This window comes from Mus caroli, chromosome 19 (genome assembly GCF_900094665.2).
Source record: "Mus caroli chromosome 19, CAROLI_EIJ_v1.1, whole genome shotgun sequence".
NCBI lineage: Eukaryota > Metazoa > Chordata > Mammalia > Rodentia > Muridae > Mus > Mus caroli.
This window is the reverse complement of record NC_034588.1, coordinates 26,595,653-26,618,433: the sequence shown is the minus strand read 5'-3', so window position 1 is coordinate 26,618,433 and position 22,781 is coordinate 26,595,653. Positions and strand designations below refer to the sequence as shown.

Below are 22,781 nucleotides of genomic sequence, written 5' to 3'. Positions count from 1 at the left end.
TAGGCATTTTCCTTAAACTACAATGTTAATGAAACAATAATTTAAAAAATTTTTCTCTCAGTTCATATTTATTGTTAATTATTGCAATGGTGGTTTTTTTTTTGGGGGGGTGTGTGTCTCGAGACAGGGTTTCTCTGTGTATCCCTGGCTGTCCTGGAACTCATTCTGTAGACCAGGCTGGCCTCGAACTCAGAAATCTGCCTGCCTCTGCCTCCCAAGTGCTGGGATTAAAGGCGTGCGCCACCACCTCCTGGCCACACTTTTTTCATAATGCAGCTTACCAACATTGCACTGAGTGGTTCATTTATAGCTAACCCATGGTCTTCTTCCTTATGGTATATACCTTATGGTATAACCTTATATGGTTATATACCTTATATGGTATATACCTTATGGTACAATTAGACTAATTCTCTATCTCTATAATTTCTGAGAATGAAAGATGATTTTAGACCTAATTCCATTTAGCCTCTATTTCTGGTGAGAAGTCTTCATATGGCCTTCCTATTACCCCACCTTAGGAAACAGACATTTGTTTCACACATCATTGACATTCGGATGACTAAGGCTTCACTGTGATATAAAGTTTCATGTAATAACCATTGCTGAATCAGTTATTTTCTTGGGACATAAAATGGTGATTCTGTAATTTTCATGTTTCTTTAAAATCTTGTAGTGGGACCTGTGTGAAACAGAACTTTATCAACCAAGGCTCTGGCCACCACAACAGAGCTTACAGATGGAATGGAACTGAGCTGTAAGGAAGAAAGGAAATAAGTTAAAAAAGAAGCCCAGAGCAGTGGATGAGCATACAACAAGTGCATACGACAAGTGCGGCCAAGTTGGAGACATGGGGCTGCTGGCACGCAGATGCAATACTACAGAGAAGAGTGTGGGGAGAAGAGAATGACAGTGAGTTAAAATATTGTAGAGCTTCTCATCGGAGAAAGTTGCTCTTATTATTTATTATTCCAAATAATAGAGAATCCTTATAAATACTTATAAGTGCAGTGTAAAATGGCTCTGCAAGTAAGTAGTTAAATTCCCCATAATTTTATGAGAATGCTCAAGTTTAATGATGGACCTAAATTAGAAGAAAAAGATGGATAGAGCAGGACAAGGTTCTATTACAGAACTTCCCCTGCACGACAGGCTCTCAGTTACAGACGCTGCAGAAACTGCTGGGTAGCCTTGGAACAGGAAGTGCCTGCAACCCGGGCGATCCCAGCGCCACGGCATACCTGGTCACCATACCTGTCCACTGTGGGATCGCCCTCGCTCTTCCCTCCTAACTTCCAGGTGTCCTCTACACCCTAAGTTCACTTTACTTCCCTCCCTCTCCCCTCTCCTCCCTACGGCCCTGCCACTAACACCACACAATACAGTCAGTCCAGCATCCTCTCCAGTATTCTCCTTCATCAAGTTCTGCTTCAACTTCACTTTCCTCTGTATAGAATAAACCCTAAGATCTGAAATAAATGTCTAAAGCGACCAATATTATCCACAAGACTTCTCTTTTCTTTTTATTTTATTTCTTTAACATATAAATGTAATAAACCAAATACATGGACAAAAAAAATACAAGAATCATATGATCATCTCAATGGAAGCAAAAAAAAAAAAAAAGAAAAAGTCTTTGATACGATTCAACATGCATTCTTAATAAAAGCCCTAGAACAAATAGGACTGTAGGAAACATATTCCAACACAATAAAGGTTATGTATGACAACCCCATGGCCAATATCATCATAAATGAATAAAACCATTAACAAGCCCCGTTAAAATCAGGAATGGGAGAGGACTGCCCACTATCCCTACTGCTCATCCATAATGTGATTGAAGCATTAGCTGGAGCAATAAGGCAAGGCAAGAGAAGGGATACAAATGGGAAAATATCAAGTCAGATTATTATCAATTGAAGATTATCTTATATCCAATGTTCCCAAAATTTGACTAGAAAAATTGTAGAAATTATCAATCATTTCAGCAAAGTGTATGATACATAGTTGACTTATAAAATTTACCATTCTTAATACATATGAGTAACAAACATGCTAAGAAAGAGATCATGGACATGCTCTTCTTCCCAGTTTCTCAAATAAAATAAAATATTTAGAATACACATAACAAAAGAGGTATAAAACCTCTACAATGAAAACTTTAAATGTGTGAAGAAAGAGATTAAGAAACATACTAGAATTTGAAGACCTCCCAAGAGTATAGCTTGATAGAATTAACATTGTGAAAAAAGACCTTCCTACCAAAACAATTTACTGATTCAATGACATCACAATCAACATCCTCATCTCATTCTTCACATAAATAGGAAGAAAATCCTCAATTTGATATGGAACAACAAAAGACCTAGAAGAGCCAATTAGTCCTAGATGAGTGTTTGTTTCTATGCATTCTGCCCGTTTTAAGTGCTAAGTGCACCTGTCTATGATCCCGACTTTTATATATCTGTTTCTTTTGAGTCAATTTTGTTTGGTATTAGAATGGCTACTCCAGTTTGTTTCTTGGGACCATTTGCTTGGAAAATTCCAACCTTTTACTCTGAGGTAGTGTCTGCCTTTGTCACTGAGGTGTGTTTCCTGTATGCGGAAAAATGCTGAGTCCTGTATCCGTACCCAGTCTGTCTGTCTATGTCTTTTTATTGGGGAGTCAAGTCCATTGATGTTAAGAGATATTAAGGAAAAGTGATTGTTACTCCCTGTCATTTTTGTTGTTAGAGGTGGAATTATGTTTGTGTGGCTATCTTCTTTTGGGTTTGTTGAAAGATTACTTTCTTGCTTTTTCTGGGGTGTAGGTTTCCTCCTTATAGTTTTCATCTGCCAGGATCTTCTAGCTTTCATAGTCTCTGGTGTAATTCTAATAGGTCTGCCTTTATATGTAACTTGACTTTTTTTTCCCTTACTGCTTTTAATATTCTTTCTTTGTTTAGTGCATTTGGTGTTTTGATTATTATGTGATGAGAGGATTTTCTTTTCTGATCCAGTCTATTTGGAGTTCTGTAGGCTTCTTGAATGTTCATGGGCATCTCTTTCCTTAGGTTAGGGAAGTTTTCTTCTATAATTTTGTTGAAGATATTTACTGGCCCCTTTAAGTTGGGAATCTTACTCTCTTCTATACCTGTTATCCTTATGTTTAGTCTTTTCATTCTGTCCTGGATTTCCTGAATGTTTTGGGTTAGGAGCTTTTGCTTTTTACATTTTCTTTGACTTTTGTGTCAATATTTTCTATGGTATCTTCTGCACCTGAGATTCTCTCTTCTTTCTCTTGTATTCTGTTGGTGATGCTTCATCTATGACTCCTGATCTCTTTCCTAGGTTTTCTAACTCCAGGGATGTCTCTCTCTGTGATTTCTTTATTGTTTCTATTTCTATTTTAAGATCCTGGATTGTTTTGTTCATTTTATTCGCCTGTTTGGTTGTGTTTTCTTATAATTCTTTAAGGGATTTTTGTGTTTCCTCTTTAAGGGTTTCTAACTGTTTACCTGTATTTCTTTAAGGGAGTTATTTATGTCCTTCTTAAAGTCCTCTATCATCATCATCATGAAAAGTGATTTTAGACCTGAATCTTGCTTTTCCTGTGTGATGGTGTATCCAGGACTTGCTATGTTGGAAGAACTGGGTTCTGATGATGCCAAGTAACCTTGGTTTCCATTGCTTATGTTCTTATGCTTGCCTCCCGCCATCTGGTTCTTGCTGGCACTACCTGCCCTCACTGTATCTTACTGGAGCCTGTCCTTCCTGTGATCCTGGTTGTGTCAGAACTCCTCAGAGTCCAGCTGCCTCTGTGATCCTGTGATTCTGGGTGTGTCAGAGCTCCTGGAAGTCAAGCTGACTCTCAGACCCTCAGATTCTGGTGTGACTAAGTTCCTGGGATCCTGGGCATGTTAGAGTGTCTGGGAGTGGAGCTTCCTCTGGGTGTTGTGGGACTGGCTACAGAGTTCAGGCCCAAGGTCTGCTCAGGACACCAACCCTGACTGGAAGGAACCTGTGCCACTGGTCAGGCAGAGTTCCTGGGGGACTGAGTCACAGTCTTGCCAGTTACTTCTTGTGTAAGGGCAGATGTTATGTCCTCCTCACCTCTGATCCTATCAAGACTTCTCTTTTCTTATGCCCTTAGCTCTAAACACTAAAAAATGTCAACCCCTGATTGCATCATGTTGTCTCTTGTTTGTAAACCTTTGCATGACTGCCCGAATGTCTTTCTCTTTGTTTAGAACTTTCCTACTTGTGTTCCAGGCTTCAAATCAAATGGTATATAAGAGTTTTCTGATTGATTAAACAGACTATTCCAGGTTTCTAGTATATGCTCCCAGAGCAGTCTGTATATTTTTACTGACTTGCTTAATGTTGACTGGTCTCCTTGGCTTGCCACTAAAACTCAGCATCTTCATGCAAGGTACATTACAGACACTTAGCATGCATTTGTTGAACAAATAAACAGACACAAACACCGACCTAAGACACTACAGACTGAAATGTAACCCCCTAAGAGCTCGGAAAAGGCATTAGTACCTGCTGCGGCATTTTCAAGCTGATGCCGTTCTCCGTACTCACTGACGTCAGCGTGACAGATACTACCAGGAAGGGGTGAGGAATGTACCGTGACATGGAGACCTCCTGAAGAACCTGGACACTAGCTGTAGTATTGGAACTGAAAAATAAACAAAAAAACCTTCATAGCTCAACGATGTTCAGATTTTTTTCCTTTGCAGTTGCTATATTACAGCACATTTTATGTCTATACAGCAGACCCAAATGTCTTCTCCCCATTGTCCTTTCCTCCCCAAATATTCTTCCATTAATATTATTAATATTGGGGCTGGAGAGATGGCTCAGTGGTTAAGAGCACTGACTGCTCTTCTAGAGGTCTTAAGTTCAATTCCCAGCAACCACATGGTGGCTCCCAACCATCTGTAATGGGATCTGATGCCCTCTTCTAGTGTGTGTCTGAAGACAGTGACAGTGTACTCATATATATATATATATATATATACATATACATATATACATATATATATATATATATATAATTAATGTTGAGAGACTTAAAGAGCATATATAGGAAAATAAGATAGTGAAAGGCAGTAAAACGCTGGAAAGCAGGAAAAATAAAACCACAACACAGAACATCCCCAAACCAGCAGTAGGCTTTCACACAGAAATACCCAGGGAGCTGGGGGTCAGGGCAACAGTGTGGTTGAAATAACAAAAGTTTATCACTAAAGTAGTGATGTTCTAATTTTTTATCTTTGCATTACTTAATCCATCACATTACTTCAGTACACACCTAATTCATTTACTTATTAAAAAATATATACTTTTAAGAACAAAGGACAACACCCCCGTGGTCTACATGCTGCAAGTTGACCAAGTCAACACTATAAGGTTTCTGTGCTGCAGTACAATATCCACTGTAGCAGGGATGAAGGGAGCTTCCTGGGGATAGCTCCTTACCTTCCCACAAGGACCTGGAAAGTTTATTAGCCACCAACTTGTGAGTTGTGGGAAAAAGTATCTAAGACTTAGCTCAGCTAAAATGCTAGTCCTCCTCCCCATAACACAGGGAGAAAAGCAGGTTCTTGTGCTTTTCTTCAACTACTACTACCACCAAAACTCCTTATAATGAAACAAAATATGAAGATGGAAAAAGGGTTTTAGAAACCTGATAAAGAGGAGCAAGAGAGACTCACCCCATGTTATAACTCACCCATCGGATTTTCTTTCAATACTGTAAAGGCATATTGAACAGTCTGCTCGAAACACTACCACCATGTCGCGGAAGACACTAAGCAGTAATGTCTCCATTGGTACTTTGGTGACGTGAGCAAAGGCATTGTCCAGGTTGGATGTTCGTAGGTAGATTCTGAGCTGAAGAAGGAAAGAAGTGCACATACAAATCAGAGGGTCACCAAGCGCACTTAGGCTCTCAGGCCGTCCATCTTTATCCAGACTCCTCCCCAGCTCACTCTAAAGAAACACGAGTCAGAAGAATGAACAACAGTTTTGCAAAAAATTAATGTTTATATTTTGGCAAGCTAACTCTTCATAAATAACTAAAGATAAAGTGATCAAGAGTGAATGTAGAATTATGAGACCACGTATCAGATCTGTGTACTCAAACTCAATTAATGAGACTACTACTTCCTCAAAACCACCATAAGTCAATATATTAATAAAGCTATCCTTCAGAACAGTCACTCTTATATACTTTTACTTTTAATGTTTCATTATCAATCCTTCGAGTTTATTTTCTACCTAAAAGGTTACTCTTTTTAGGCTTATTTACTTCTGAGACAGGGCTAATATTTAGCTCAGAATGGAGCTGAATTCTCAATCCTCCTGTCTCAGCTATAATATAAATAGTTATCTTACAAATTCAACTTGTCACTGTAAAAAAGAACAGGAAGAACCTAAACAGTAAGTCTACTATTGAGATACGCTAAGTTATTGAGACAAAATGCTTTGTTCCGTTTTTAATGGCTTATTGTCTACCTAAAATTAAATCATGCTTAGCTCCAAAATTAAATCTCTATTATTTCTGAGAAAAAAAAAAGTTACCTCTTCTTGACGGTCACTTAAGTTGTAACACGCAAGGACCATAAAGTCATCCCACCAGGCTAAGCCACCAGTCACAATCATATTTTGCTCCTTAAAAGAAAAATTTCAGATGCACTTACCTTAATTATATTACTCAAACTTTCAACAAATACAATACTCTTAGAAAGCTCTGATTATTTCTGCTTTATTCTCTCTTGCAAAATTATTTCTCCAGGACTTTTATTAACAATGTATCATATCCTGTCCTTTAAAAAATTACATATTCCTAAAAGAAACAGCTGTGTCATTCAAAATATCTCAGTGCTGTAGAGCATCATTAACCTTACATCTAAAACCACTTGGTTTAAATTCTGGCTTTACTGCTCAGCAGATGAGTGCGTGAACCCTGATCTTTTGGCAAATGATAGTATTAGTGTCCTAGCCGGGCTGGCAACACCAATGCATTTAAAGTGCCTGGCACACAAGACACCCATGTTAACTTTCTCCACTCCTTCCCATCTGACTCTCATAAAATCAAACATTCTCCCTCTGAGTCTCCACTCCCCACCTCCTGCTATCCAGATGCACATATCACATACAGAATACCCTCTTATTTTGTGGACACTTAGTTTCCCCACATTAGACAACTCAGTCTTAAAGATAATATTAAACACTATGCTAAATAATTATTGCTACTAATCTTTTGTTCCTTCTTTTCATGTACCTGTTAAGAGATGTGTGTGTGTGTGTGTGTGTGTGTACATGGGCTTGAGGTCTGAAATCTTCTTTGATGGCTCCTCTACCTTATTCTTTGAGGTGACATCTCTCAGTCAGAGCGACTGGCTGCTATGACTAGCTTCTCCAGGCTGCTTGTTCCAGGGCTGCCTCACCTTCCCTTCCAAGGATGGCATTACACATGACTTGCCATTTCCACTGAGCATCTAAGTGGCCTCTGGGCATCTGAGCTCAGGTTCCTTGCTTTTATATAAAACACTATAATAGCTGAGCCATCTCCCAGTCCTTGTCAATGGTCTTAACAAGAATGAAAAGCCAATTAACTCAATGAAAGAGCCTTTATCAAATATCAAGTATTTTATCAAAAGGGACTTATTGGCAATTATCAAATGTCAGTTTCTCTTCCCACTTCTCATCTCTCCAAGAACCTGTGAATACAGCAAGCACTTTACAGTTGAGCTATATCTCAAGCCGCAGTACCACTTTCTTTTTTCTTTTTTATGCTTTGTATTTTGAAATTTATTTTTCTCAAAAAAAAAAAAAAAAAAGGACTAACCTGAGTAATGTTTCCAAAAAGTTTCCATTTTTTGGTGAGTAGAGAATAATGAGCAAATCCAAACTTGCCAGCCACAGCAATATTTTGTCCAAGTTTATCAATAGCTGAAAACTGTTTAAAAAAAATTAAAATCTCTTTCCTGCACATGGTATAAAGTACTTAATAAAATATAAAGTGAAGAGACTACAAACACATGTTTGCTAAGTGACTTAAATATAAAATACTAAACTAAAAGCCTAAATATTGACAAAGTGTGGAGGAGAACCACTAGTAATGCCCAGCAGATGAAGCTTTGTAATGAATCCACAATGGCTCACCTCCCAGAATGACCACACAATACCAACAAAAGACACACTCACCCGTATAGGCCAATTGCTTTCTAGATAGGTGCTGGAGATCTATAGGAAATAACATATCAGTTTGGTAAGACTTATGAAATATATTCCAAATTAAAGCATTAACTTAGCACACAAGATGAGATTCAGCTTCCTGCATGAATACTAGCTTCAGTAAGAGAGCCCTGAGAATTGAGCATCTGTTTATGAACCAATATTTACATGTCCTATCTTAATCCTTTCAAGGTTGTAAGACCCACACTTCCTCCCCCCCCCCCACAGAGTTGCTTGTTTCTAATATTAAACTCAATATCACTGACAAAGAAGCACGTGACGGTGGCCACAAACTGCAGCCAAGAGCTCCTGTCAGCTGATGTAGACCCATCCCCAAATAAATGGCAGCTTCAGCAGGAATTTTGGTTTGTAATGGAAATTTTCGTTGTTTTTATACTGTTGTGATTGGGGAAAAAAGCAATGCATATAAAATCAATCAGTGTAAAAACAAACAAACAATGTGTTCCTTCAGAATAGCACCTGGCTTATTTCTTAAGGTAGCAGACCACCCACGGAGCTGTGTGAATATGCTTAACCTACTCTTTCCCTATCTGGCTGTTGAGCCCGACTGATCCACAAGAACCCTTTGCACAATATAGACATCAGGCCTCCATCCTGAGCACCAATGTGACCACAGTCCCCATGGCCTCCAGCTTAAGCCTTTGCGCATGGTGTCACTTTATCAGTGCTAGGGCATGTTCAAATGCAGAGCAAATTGTGGGCTATTTATGTGGAGTAAGTTTAGTGAGTAAGTTATACACTCCTAGTGTATCAATTAGCTTTCATGAGCAGCTGGCGGAAGCAGAGTGTGAATTAACAGAAAAACAGAAATGGAGAGTCTTCTGCTCCTGGAATAAGAAAAACTTCAGTTTATTCAAATTTATTTTAATTTGACTCAAGAACACTGGATTTATACAGAGAAGAAACCCAAATCAAAAAACTACGTGAAGTATAATCAAATCTAGTAAGTTGCCTACAGAGGAGAATCAAGGAAAAGCAATAAACGCAAAGCACTTGCACTATTCTCAATAAAATGAACTCATAGAGGATTACACTGCAGCTATCCAGACAGTCAGCTTAAAAGTGTAAGGGAATCAATAGCTTTCCGTTACTAAGAAAGGATGTAACAGGTGGACCAGAGTAAGCAGCACATTGCCACCGGATAAAATAATAAAAATCAAAGAATCCTACCCTCACCAAACTTTGATCTTTCACTAATTCGTATGAAATGTGATATGTGAGCTAGCGCATCACTGCAAAAATAATTCCAACATAAAAAGGGTCAGAAAGAGCTTATCAAATTATGACACTCTTATGTATATCCCTACAAACCCAAAACAGAATAACCCGCAAACCTAACCTATTGTTTTAACCTTCAAAAGTCTATGAAATACTACAAATTATAAACGATGTTGAGTTAAAATAATATGCTCTTTAATTTTGTCTGAATATTTTATTACTAGAGCAAACTGTACATTTTCCCCTAAGGTTACTTCTTTGATCTATGTGTCATTTGGACTTTGTACTATAGACTTAATGCGGTGTGTAGAAATGGTGCCAAGGTAGAGGGAAACTAATCAAGAATGGAGAAACGTGGCCATAAAGGGAAGTATAGTTAGGGCCCAGGCGTTATGCCACATCACTGGGAAACTGAGCTGGGGCACAGAAAAGTCTTGCCCGTCTTAGGAGGGTTTGCCAGTTTCTCTTAAAGACCTTATAGAAACCAATGTTTATACAAAACACTGAACCCAACAAAGAGCACAGCCACAAACTAGAAGGATTTTTAAAAATTTCACCTTGTGTTCCAATGTGTTACTTTCTAAATTTGTAACTAAGAAAGCTAAATATAAAAAATAAACTGAGAAAGGCACCGTCTATACAGCTGGCTACTAACTTTGTTTCTAACAAGTATGTATGCATTTAGTTTGGCTAGAGACATCACCTACAAAACCTTCTAATCGGGAAAGTAAGTTATATGAGACAGAAGGGTTGAACAAACAAAAGAAACAAACTGCAGTGTTCCAGACGATGGGCAGAAAGCACAGCAGAATTAGCGAAGCTCATTAGATGAACTTTAAATAATACAGTAAGCACACAAAATAGAAAGCACATCACCAAATCAACTTTAATGGAGAACGTGGTCTCACCCTCCATGAGAGGGTGAGAGGGAAGGGGACAGGGCGTCCTCATGACAGATGGGGACTCTTAGAGGGCAGAGCTTCTGCACATAGCCAGTTCCCACAAAGACCACTGTCACTCTGCATTCAGTCACCAGGCTCCAGTGTCAGCAAGCAAAGAGCAGGGTGACTCTCACATTAAAAAAAAAAGCTACAAGGGCAAATTCTAAGATTTAGTACAAGGTAAATAGTAAATTCTAAGATTCAACACTAATAATTAGATTTTAAAGTACACCGATTCTTCAATGTAGGCTGTTCCGAGGCTACGTAAGCCAGTGTAGTGTACCCTGTAATGCTGCAGGAGTCATGGGAACTTCCTCATGCACAGAGTCTGTTGGGCTAGATGACCTCCAGGGTCCTTCTAACTCTAAAAATTCTATGAAATTTGAAATTAAAATTCTACTTCAATGTAAATGTCTTGGACGCACAGCTATCTTTATTTATATCTTCATTAGTTTTTAAGTGTTTATTTCTCATTAGGGTTTATGAGAGTTCCAAAGCAAAATAAAGTTTTAGGCATTTTTAATTTATTTTTTGTGAACTACTTGTTTAACCTACTGGTGAGTAAGCTAACCATTTACAAATATCTTACCAAACCATTTTATCTTTATTTAAAACTAAAAGAACAGAGACGAATAAAGAATTGAAGAGACCTAGGTAAATCCACACTTAAAAACTTCATCTGGGTAAGTGAGTACAGTTAGCGTTAAGACGACAGCCTGTGCTACCTACAGTCCTAAAGCTGTGTGCTTGTTCAGTGGAATGTTTCAGAGACGGCTAAGAGTCACTGAATTTTTGAGCTGGAAGGAAATTCAATTTTGTTATTGCCTGATGGATGTTTTAGTTCCAGACCTACCTTCTTTGATCCTCTGCTCTACTTGGCTCTCTGGTAACACAGACCTGGCTAGGCAGAAGTGGCATTGATTCTAGGTCAGTGTAGAATGAATAGTTCAAAGTATGGGGAAATGAAAATAGCAGAGAAATGGCTATAGGAGAGAAGGGAGCAGTGGAAAATTTTAGTCAAAGAAGTAGCTGATGCATTCTATATTTTAAAATGTTACTAATTATAAAATGGTATGTACATTGTTTTGATTTCACGAGGTTAATAATGTATGTTAAATACATTTTTTCAGCACATACTACAAGTCAATGTAGGAGCTATTCCTCATTTAGCCCTCAGAGAATGACCACTTTTCTGTCTTTCATTTTCTCAAAATCAACTGAAAACGATATGAGAGCTGAAGCAAAGTAGTAAGATATAAGCAGAGGGAAGGCAAGGGGTTATGGAAACGGAAACTGATTAAGAGAAGCTCGTGTGGTAGTACTCGCGTAAGGTCCCACCATTCGGGACCAACCACATAGCAGGATTCTATCTCAAAAGGAAAGGAAAGGAAAAAGAAATAAAAAATAAATTGACTAAAAGAAACTAATCCAAGAGCAGGCTCTGCCATTTTGGTACTAGAAGGAGAAAGAAAATACTTAAAACTTTGAAACTATGCATACAAATTTATTACAAGAAATTTCAATTTACTTACTGCACCAAATTAATCTTAATTGGCATCAAAATTCAGAATTGATCCATTTCAAATGTCAATCTGTCAAAGTTACTAAATGAACATGCTAATTTAAATGTGGTATCAGGATGAATCCATAATTTGGAAAAACATTAAATCATAATAAAATTATGAGCAATAAATTTCCCAAATGCTCAGAGGGTTGCAATTTGGGTCAAGTGTAAGTGATTGACTGCTGAAACCATGAAGTCAGCTGTGCCGTCTCTTGCCATGCAGTGGATATACTTTGGGCTATGCAAGTCCACTGTGTTAGATTAAGCAAAACAGAGGTTCAAAGTAAGTAATCTTCACTGAGGGAAAAAGAAATAACTTTTAGGATATACTCTATCAAATGGAAAGAAAAAAGGCAAGCAAGGAAAGAAACCAAAGCATTGAGAGAGAGAGAGCAATGAAAATAACTAAAAACCTACCAAGTGATCCGCTTCTAATCAGGGAGTCAGCAGCAGTCAGTAAATGAACACTCACCTGTACAACATGCCAATGCCGATGACCAAGTAAAGTGCTTAATCCCGGAGCCTCCAGACCTCCATCTGCAAAGGGGCTCTTCTCGTGCCTGGGCATATGCTCAGCACGTGCTGAAGAGTACTTCGGATTCTGGGCCTGTGAGGCTTCTCCACAGTTCAAGTACAAGCGATCTTCTCCCTGAAGCAACACCTGCTCTTGGTTACTCTAGATGGAGAAAGAAGGCCAAAAGGGAAAACAAATGAAGATACCCAGCAATAGGCAGGGACAACAGTAACAAGCCGTCTTAGTTTTGTTACTGAACGAGTACCATAAATCAATACTGATTTTTTTCACATGACAGAACCTAAGTAATGATCTTGTATGTTACATTTAGAGACAAGTCAATATTTTAGTGATTCTTAGTTCAAATACGGTTTTTGTGCAGTGTGTTCTGTCCCAATTGTTTGAACCGTACCTTCCACTAGCACCTCACATGGTGACACTCTGAGGACTATACCTGAAAAACTACATGTAAATACAGATTGCTTACAACTGACTGTGCAAGTTTCTTTATATACTCAGAGATGCAACAGTGCCTGCTTTTAGTTAATTATGCCTTGAGTTTAATTAGAGCACCAGTGCTCTCAAGATGAAAAGATTCTTATATTCAAAGCAGACAGTGTATATTCTATTCTTTTTCCCATTTAGTCCAAATTACCACACACACACACACACACACACACACACACACACGTACGTACGTATCTTTTTGTATACGTGTATGTGTGGTATGCATGTATGCATGTGTGCTTGCACGTGTGCATGTGTATGTGGTGACCCAGGACTGATGTCAGGTCTCTTCTTTAACAGTTCTTTTCTACCTTATACCTGAAGCAAGATCTTTGCTGGACCTGAAGATTGTTACTCTGGCTACGTAGACTAGCTAGCTTGCTCTGGAATGCCCCATGCCTACCTCCTTCCTGCTGGAATTACAGATGGCTGCCATGCCCACCTGGCTTTTCCGTGGGTTCTGGGCACTCAGAATTCAGTTCTCACCCACTCACTGATCCATCACCCCAGCCCAGAAGGGGGCTCTAAAAATATCTGGAATGGGAAAGGGCAGGAAATATACTCTCTTCTTATTTTTCTGTGGATCCTTACTATAGTATAGAGTTCTGAGATCTGGGTTATTTTCACATTAATTTTCAATGTATTGTAAAATTAAATTGCTTGTTACACCACTTAGCATTAAAAAGCCATCGATAATGGTACCGAGATATGTACCCATAGCATATAACTGTAGCATATTAAAATACATAATCATTGTGATCCCCTTGCTTCAGCCTCCCAAGTGTATTACAAGTATGTGCTATTATGCCCTGGTCTCAGAATTTTTGTTCTCTCTGCATCATGAGTATTCATGAGTGCTTTACGCATGCGTGTATGAGAATGTGAAGTGAAGGTCTTCCTCAGTCACTCTCCACCTGGTGTTTTGAGACAGGGTACACCATTGTACCTGGAGCTCGCTGACTCTTGTTTCCACCTTCCCAGGGTCAAGGTTACAGGCACACCCTATCATGACCAACCTTTCTCTCAGGTCCTCAAGCTTGTGCAGCAAGCTCTTTACGGACTAAGCCATCCCCCCAACCACCTAAAACATGTTTTTAAGTTTTATTTATTTAATGTATGTGAATACAGTGTCGCTGTCTTCAGACACACCAAAGGAAGACATCAGATCCCATTACAGATGATTGTGAGCCACTATGTGGTTGCTGGGAATTGAACTCAGGACCTCTAAAAGAGCAGTTAGTGCTCTTAACCACTGAGCCATCTCTCCAGCCCCCACCTATTAATATTTTGAAGTAGTATCTAAGTAGAACATACTTTGGAAAATCTTACCCAGATAAAGGCTAAGTTATCTTATATGTAAGTATGGCTTCTTTCAAATTGCTTGTAGCATTATTTTTTTGTAAAAGAATAAAATATCAAACACAAACAACACCCTGTCCGTCCCGCGCCAAAAAAACAAACAAACAAAAACCAAGTCCAAAACATGTTCAGAAATAAGATTTTGGCATTTTATAGAAATATTTGAATCACAGAAAATTTACATAGAAAGTACAGTTAATAATTTTAGAAATATATTAAAATCTGTGGGACATAGAAAATGGTCTAAAATTGAATGCATTTGAATCCTAAGAGGCATTCAAATCAAATCAAAACAAAACAAACAAACAAAAAACCCCCAGTTTTAATTACTTACCATGCAAGGGTTTACAGTGAGTACACTCTTGATAAACTGAAACAGCAAAATGCTGGGCTCTTTAACTGTGCTCCTGAGGTCAGTCTCAATCTGAGTGTGCTGAGAGCCCAATCCACTGATTACCCATAAGTGATAGCCTTCTGCACCCCAGCTCTTGAAGGAAAAGAAAAAAAAAAATCAAAGCAACACAAAGTTATTTTGATTTCTTTTATAACCTCAGTTAAATACTGAAAACAGTCAATGTATGAAATAACCCCTGGCACAATTCTTGCCTTCTGAATACTGGAGCAACCATGACAAATAACAGACAAGACCTACATTCAGGGTAAGACAGCTGGCTCAGCAGGTCAAGATGCTCGGTATGAAAGTGAGCGAATCTGAGCCTGATCCCCAGAATCCATGGAATGATGGAGAGAACCAACTCCATAAAGCTGTCCTCTGGCATCCACATGGAAACCTGCTCACACATACATACATCATCCACATCATCTATACAGACACACAAAGTAATTATTTTTTAAAAGAAACAGAATCAATGGTTCTTGTCATCTAGTACATCTTAACTCTCGCCCGGGGAACCCACCGTCATTGCCTTCTACTTAAGAGTAGGAAAACACTATATAACGTCCTCAGCTGCAACTTCAGGACTACAGTCCTAAAATTCTTTTGTAACATCTCAATTTAATTGACCTGGTTTTGAGCTCTGACTATGACTAGAAGCTCAGTGAGAAAGTGTTTATAACAGATACGACCTCTGTATACAGCAAAGAGCCCTGGGTTGGCTGTTGGCTCTGACACATGTTCTTATTTCAGCCTGACCTTGTTATACTGTGTTGGTCAAGGTACCTAGTTTCTTTAGAGAGAGGTTTCTTCAGTTGAGAAACGTACAGTAAAAGATTTAAATATATTCCTCTAAGCCCAATCAATATTGACATTCTGTAACTAGATTCCACCATAGAATTTTTGAAGCTAGTAATTTTTAATATGTAAGCAAGCTTCACAAACTGCTGCAAATTGTTTAATGGTTAAGTAACTGCTGGGTGGGGATGATACATGCCTATAATCCCAGCACTTGGGAGAAAGAGGCCAAGGCAGTTTGAGGATAGCCTGGTCTACAAAGCAAGTTCTAGGACAGGCAAAGCTAAACAGAGAAAACCTGTCTCAAAAAACCAAAAAGAAAAAAGAAATAGGAAAAAACAAAAGCTAAATAATTGTTTATTTTCTGCGTGTATGTGTGTATATATGTGTGTGTGTGTGTGTGTGTGTGTGTGTGTGTGTGTGTGTGTGTGTGAACCTGTTTGTGCACAGGTACACATGGAAGCAAGATGATACCCGGATCTATTGCTCTCTCTTGATTTCTTTGAGATAGGGTCTCTGTAAACCTAGAGCCAACTGCTTGGATCTTTAGTTTGTAGTTGAAATACCAACTTAATGAACCTGATAATAATAGTTAATATATGCAATTTAAAGACACTAACTAGTAATTACAGAAATATTACTTGAAAATTTGTGTTTGTGTGAGGCATGTGGAGGGTGAATGCACAACTCTGTGTGTGTGTGTGTGTGTGTGTGTGTGTATACAGAAGCCAGAAGAGGTCATTTCTCAGAAGTGTCTACCCTATTTTTTTTTTTTTAAGACCGAGTCATTGCAAAGGCAAAGGTAAAGGCAAGAGGATTATTGGGTCAAGGCTAGCCTGGTCTATATACTTTGAGGCCAGCCTTGGTTACAGAGCAAGAAACCTCATCTTACATATGCAAGTAAATACATTTCACCAAAAATGAACTATATGGGAAAATAGCTACTGAGACAAAACTCCTCTCTGGTTTTGTGAGATCAATGTGAGAAAAAGAAAAGGCCCTGCGGTTTAGAGGGTGTAGAGGTTTACAGGCTACACGTGGGTTTAAACAGAAAGTACTCACCATGGAGTTGATCTTAAGGGGATCTTTTTTGGTACCATCTGACCTGTAACTAAAACACAACAGAAACTTGATTGTCTTCCATGGCCTATAATACACATACCCTTAGCTTCAGCTTAAAAAAAAATCAACTGATTTTGTTCTTTTAAAGTAAAAATACATTAATAGTACACAAAACTGAAACATTTCCGCATTATTACATATTTCTATTTTACAGCAGCACTTTTCGGGTTTCGGTTTAGCTTTCCATGGTGCTGTTTTTGAGACAGGGTCTTATTATGTAGCCCAAGCTGGCCTTAACATGAGGTCATATACATAACTGTGCTCACAAAAATAAGTTTATTTCTCCTAGTGTTTGGGTCACTAAATACATTTTTACTAAATCAACTGTAGTTTTAGGTGGGTCAATATATTCTCAATATATTGTTTGGAGAATCAATATATTCTCAATAAGGCAAATCTGAGCTTTACCAATTGTTTTGGTGTCAGAGTAAAACAGGGTGGATGGGACTAGAGGTCATGTTAAGTGAGGTATACCAAACTCAGACAGACAGAGCGTCCCACTGTCTCTCCTACGCAGAATCTATACACAGGCATGGAGTGAGAGGGGGCTATGAGAGAAGTATGTCCCGGAAGAAAAAAGACAGGAGGAGTGAGAGAGGGTAGTGGAGCTGAGGAGCGACAGAGAAAACACCATGTTCTCTACCATGCATGCAGTCTAGATTCACATACGAATGCCACACGGCAAGAAGGCAGTGGGGGTTTTAGTGAGAAGGAAATCTGAGCATAGTGCACTGATGTGATGGGATGGAATCCTAAGCTCTAATGTTGGCAACTATTTTGTACACTATTAAAAAATTTTAACAGTAAAACAGTTTTTTTTTTTTTTTAATTTTAAATAAAGGTAGTTCTATGACCTGCATTAATGAATATATGAGCTGTCAGGGAAACAATGAGTCACTTATCTAAAGTTTCTCTCTCTCTCTCTCTCTCTCTCTCTCTCTCTCTCTCCACTTACGCGAAGTCTCCTCCAAGTGTACATATCAGCTGGGCTCCAAACACACTCCACAGAGAAAGACCTCCATATTCCCAGGTTACCATTACAGCGCTGTTGTCAGGAGACCACCTAATCAATTTAACAGCTCCTGTTTTGTTCCAGATGTCTGTGAAAACATAGTGAGAAGGGTTAAAAAAGATTGTTCAGAAATACTTAGTACTTTTTACAAGCCACATATCCAAATCTGAATAAGCAGAAGGGCACAGACTACTTGAATTCTAACTTGGATGAACCCTGTCTGTGGAGGGTACTGAAAACTAAGGCCACCATCAGCCTTGGCCTGAACACCTCAGGAAGCAGGTGAATTATGGGAAGTGAAGGCTGGCCTTGCTGGATTAGCTTGAGTAACTACCACTGTGTAATCCTCAAAGCCTTTTACTTCATATAAACCAGTTTCTGTAACATTGGGATAAGGTTGCAGCAAACATTTTATGTAGCACGTGTGATAAAAATGAATGTCGGGAGCAAGTGTCTGTCTTTGTGGTACATCAGACAATATCCTACATGATTTTTCACCTAGAGAAAGCACTTCCCCTCTGAATGTATCTGCCAAACTCTGAGAGTCTTCACCATTACTGGTGACTCATACAGCATGTGAGGGTCAGGAGATAAAGTTCAGAGCTTGCCCACACCTGGAAATCTAGTAAGGATACCAGGTAATGCCAAGATCATAGAAGCTGCATCCATGGCACAAAGGAAATTTTTCCATGTTTCATCCAATACACAGAACAGAAACAAAAGTCCCGTGACAGTCCTCACTCACACATGACTCATAATTTGTGTAATTAATATAGTTAAAAAACAAAACAAAATACACCACTTATACAGAGAACACAATTTAAAGGGTTCTAATAGTGACCCAAGTGCTCTTACAGTGCAGTGCAAGTCCTGACGCATCCACAAACTTAACTGTCAAGAAACACCAGCTCTCAGTAAACAATGCTAAAATATATAAATAATCATATCCCAAGAAGTATGTCAAAGTAGAGGCAGATTCAAAGTCTCTGGATATCAGGTTAGTGCAGACACAGCATAAAACAACCACTCTTCTTACAGCGAAAGAAGCAAAAGGGCTGTCAGGTGCTGTGGTGGAGAAAAGTGCTTGGTATGCCAAGTCACGGACCTGAGCTTGATCCCTAGAACCCACGGTGGGGAGAACGGACCCTCCAAAGCTGCCCCCTGCCCACGACAAGCATGCTGTGATTATCTTCCCTCCCTCCTCAATAATAAATGAAGTAAGACAAAAGTTGGGTGATGGCTCAGATTATAAGATGCTCACCGGGTAAGCACTGAGACTGAAACCTAAATTTGGTTCACAGAGCCCACATAAATGCTAGGCATGGTGCCCTGTGCCTTCCATTCCAGAAATAGGGGTGGGGGTGGGGGGCAGAGACAGGAAGATCTCTGGGGTTTGCAGTCTGGCTGACCTGGGCAAGCTCCAGAGTCTGTGAGGAATCCTGTCTTGAAAACTAAGGTAGAAAAGAAAGTACTGAGGAAGACAAGTGATGGTTATTTCCAATCCAATAAGTGTACCCATTCCATTAGCACAAAAATGTTAAAAAATGAGATCAAATATTATTCTATTTATGGGCACTTAAAAAACGTTATTAAATTACTAGGACAGAGATATGATAGTAGGTAGGTTAGAGCCAGTAACTTAACAAACAAAACCTTTGGCATAACTTACATAACAACCACAGAGATAGTAATCATAAAGAAAGCACAATGGGGATTTGGCAGCTCTTAATGTGCTGCATAAACTGAGACACTGCTGGAGACAGACTCCAATTCTGGTGCCACTCTCCTCTCTTGTCCAAAACCACTTCCAAGCTTTCCTTGAAGCCTAACATAGCTATAAGACATATCTATGATCAATTAGAAGGAGAAAGTTGGAGCAGATAGAGCTAATTCTAGGAGACCTTTCTGTTTCTCACTTTAAATACAAAAGTCAGAATATATCTTGATTGCTTTCTTCTTCATGCAAATGCCAAAAAGTAAAGGTTGGAACTCAGGGCTATTTTATGATCATGATCTAACATGCAGTTTAGTACTCAGTATTTGGGAGAATAAATTGAAATCAGGTAAAGATTGCAGAGAGGTCTAGACAAGAAAACTAGAGGCTAAAACTAAAACAGTGACGGATGAAAGGCTATTCCAGGGCCCCTTTAATTCTCTTTATACAGAAATTCTTGGGCCAGATTCTTATCATATATTTCTTAACAATATTTACTTAGTGCTACATTATTTAATTGAAAGTTAGATTTGTTAAGCTTAGCATTACCAGTACAGTAGTTCCTTTATCAGTGGTTTCATTTTCATACTTAATAACTACCCAAGATTAACTGTGGCCTCAAAGTATTAAATGGAAAAATTCAAGAAATAAAAACTTCAAAATTGAATTACACGCACTGTTTCAGTATAGCAGAGCTTGTGTTCGTGAAACCCTTATTTTTCTTAATGGCCACAAAGCACCAGGGTGCTGGCATTTTCAATATGTGTAAGAGAACATGGAAGACACTGTTATAACTGCAGAGGTGATGGAAACACTGTTATAACTGCAGAGGTGAGGGGTCTTAATGGAAGAAAAAACCTGTATGCTGACTTTGATTGTTAAGAACAAATCTTTTTTACTTGGGAGGCTGACGTAGGATGACTGCTATAATCTCAAGGCCAGCCTGGGCTAACATGGGAAAAACTTTCTTCTCATGTAAAACTTAGGAAAAAGAATTCTGTACTGGTTTCGGCCCCCAACATCTGTCATTTTTTAGGCATCAGACAGTGACAGAGAATTGAAAATAGGTTTGCACTGAAAAACTAATATGTATGTACACACACATATGTTATAGACAGACAGAAAGGTAGGGAAGACAGATAAATGATGGAGAGAAGAGAGAGAGAGAGGTTGCTACATCTGCCAATGGAGAAGAAGCTGCCAAGATGCTCACAAAGTGGAAGAACTTGAGCTAAGTTCTGGGACAAAACATGAAATATAATCATAGATTAACTCTGATGCTGTGATACCTGAGGGCTTAAGATCGGGTGTAGTAGACAGACATAGCCAAGAACCCACATCTCTCCACCCCCACCCAAATGTTTGAGAAAGGCCCCATTCAGTTATAATTTTTCTATTTTATTACCACTTATTTTTAAAAGTTTTGGTTTTTTAACTGTGTTGTTTCTGGAACACACTGCGATAGTTCAATACATGAATACAGTGTGATTATCAAAAGGGGGATCCATCTTCACTTCAGCTTGACTAGTTTAGAATCACCATGGGAACACAGCTCTGGGTATACATGAGGATGTTGCCAAAAAGGCCTCCTTGAGGAGAGTGGGCAGCACCTGGAGCCCGGGACTGGACAGAAACCAGAAAGCAAGCTAAGCTGCAGAATTGCCCTCGCTCTCTGTTTCTGACAACAGACATGCAGGACCCAGCTGCCCCAAGCTCCCAGCCCCATGCTTTCCCTGCAGGCTGTACTTCCTGAAACTGCAAGCCAGAGTACACGGCTTCCTTTCTCTTTTCAAAAATACTTTATGCATATGGGTGTTTTGCCTGCATGCATGTCTATGGACCACTTTCATGTCTAGAAGCCAGGAGACAGCACTTTTCTCCTGGAACTGAAACTATAGATAGTTGGAGCCGCCATGTGTGCTGGGAACCACACGCAGGTCCTCTGGAAGGGCAGCAGCTCTCAGCCGCTGAGCATCCCATCCTGAGTTAATTTTGTACAATATTTTGTCACAGCAATGAGAAAAGTAATGAATATACAGGTTACCTCTGCTTATGCCTAATTTATAAAAGAAACACTGCCACAGGCCTTTATGTGTAAGGATCAGTAAACAGAGCTGGAGAGGTGGCAGTGCTGGGATCCAACCTCAGAGACGGAGAGAGACCTTACTAGTACTCACCAGGATACTGCTTTGCTGTGAGCTCTAGTTTATGGGACAGCAGCATGGCTCCTGTAGTATTGTCGATTGTATAAACCTGCACACAGCCACTGTGAAAACAAACACTGTTAGTGAAAAATGACCAATATAAACAGAAAGGCACTATCATGGGAATCTATGTTCTAGTGAAAGGTGTACAAAGTAGAAAACCATTCTGTAAGTAATTAGTCATCTCATTAGCCCGAACAAATGCTTAGGCAGTGCTGGCTATTTCCTTTCTAAATATTCTAGAAATTCCTAACATTTCCCAGGAAACACATATATTGTTCACTCTACTATATAAAATTACAAAACAATGGAAACAATCTGAACACATAGCAACAAGAGGAAGGAAAACAGTGGTATAATCTTACAGTATCATGTCTATAACATTGAAAGGAAGAGCTTTAGCGATATGCATCAACCTGGGCAGCAAATGTGTGTGTTCCACACATAGGCACCCTCCTCTTCTGCTTGCTTTAGGAGACTCACATAATAGGGATGACCACACATTTTTAAATCCTAAGTAAAATATGGATAAATCAAATCATGAACATAAAATTTCCCTCTCCTCCTCCCCATTTATTTTTGCCCTCCCAGCCTCCCTTTTTAAAGGAATTTACTAAGACTGGTCTAGACTTTACTATGTAGCCCAGGCTATAATCAATATCCTCAGCCCATCGAACGCTAGGATTATAAATGTGTCATAAATGTTCACGGTTCAATTTTAAAATTCTCCATGGCATGGATCACAGCAACAAACAAACAAACAAACAAACAAACAAAACAATACAAAAAAACCCAACTAATTTTACATGTGAGCTTTATGAATATTTACTAATTAAATAAAATGACATACTCATCATGTAAGGTCCTTGCTACATAAGCATGAGTTCAATCCCCAGAACCCACATGAAAAGGCAGGCCCAGTGCCGTACACTGTACACCAGGGAGCTGGAGACAGGTTAATCTTTGGGGCTAGCTGGCCAGTCTCATCTAATTAGTGAGCTCCAGTCAAGTGTGAGACACTGTTTCAAAAGGCAGATGGTGTTTCTGAAGACGTCCTCCTCAGATATATTAAGGAATTAACAATAATCCTGATGTCTTACAGGATGAACAGTAAAGATCCTAAATTTTAATGTATTTATTCTTTATAATGAGTATCTCAACTTTCTACAGTTGAAACATCT

The 22,781-nt window shown here is 39.0% G+C and overlaps 1 protein-coding gene across 1 annotated transcript in view; it reads right to left on the bottom strand.

Annotated features, from left to right (window-relative positions):
• Ric1 (RIC1 homolog, RAB6A GEF complex partner 1) overlaps positions 1-22,781 on the bottom strand; it is an 84,723-nt gene that overhangs the window by 12,749 nt on the left and 49,193 nt on the right. Inside the window, exons 8-17 of the mRNA XM_021151804.1 lie at positions 21,574-21,662; positions 17,626-17,770; positions 16,611-16,659; positions 14,691-14,843; positions 12,449-12,652; positions 8,203-8,241; positions 7,844-7,954; positions 6,574-6,663; positions 5,723-5,883; positions 4,528-4,666 (exon numbers count right to left, since the gene is read on the bottom strand). Coding sequence (XP_021007463.1) covers positions 4,528-4,666; positions 5,723-5,883; positions 6,574-6,663; positions 7,844-7,954; positions 8,203-8,241; positions 12,449-12,652; positions 14,691-14,843; positions 16,611-16,659; positions 17,626-17,770; positions 21,574-21,662 — 1,180 coding nt within the window. The remainder of the gene's footprint in view (positions 1-4,527; positions 4,667-5,722; positions 5,884-6,573; positions 6,664-7,843; positions 7,955-8,202; positions 8,242-12,448; positions 12,653-14,690; positions 14,844-16,610; positions 16,660-17,625; positions 17,771-21,573; positions 21,663-22,781) is intronic.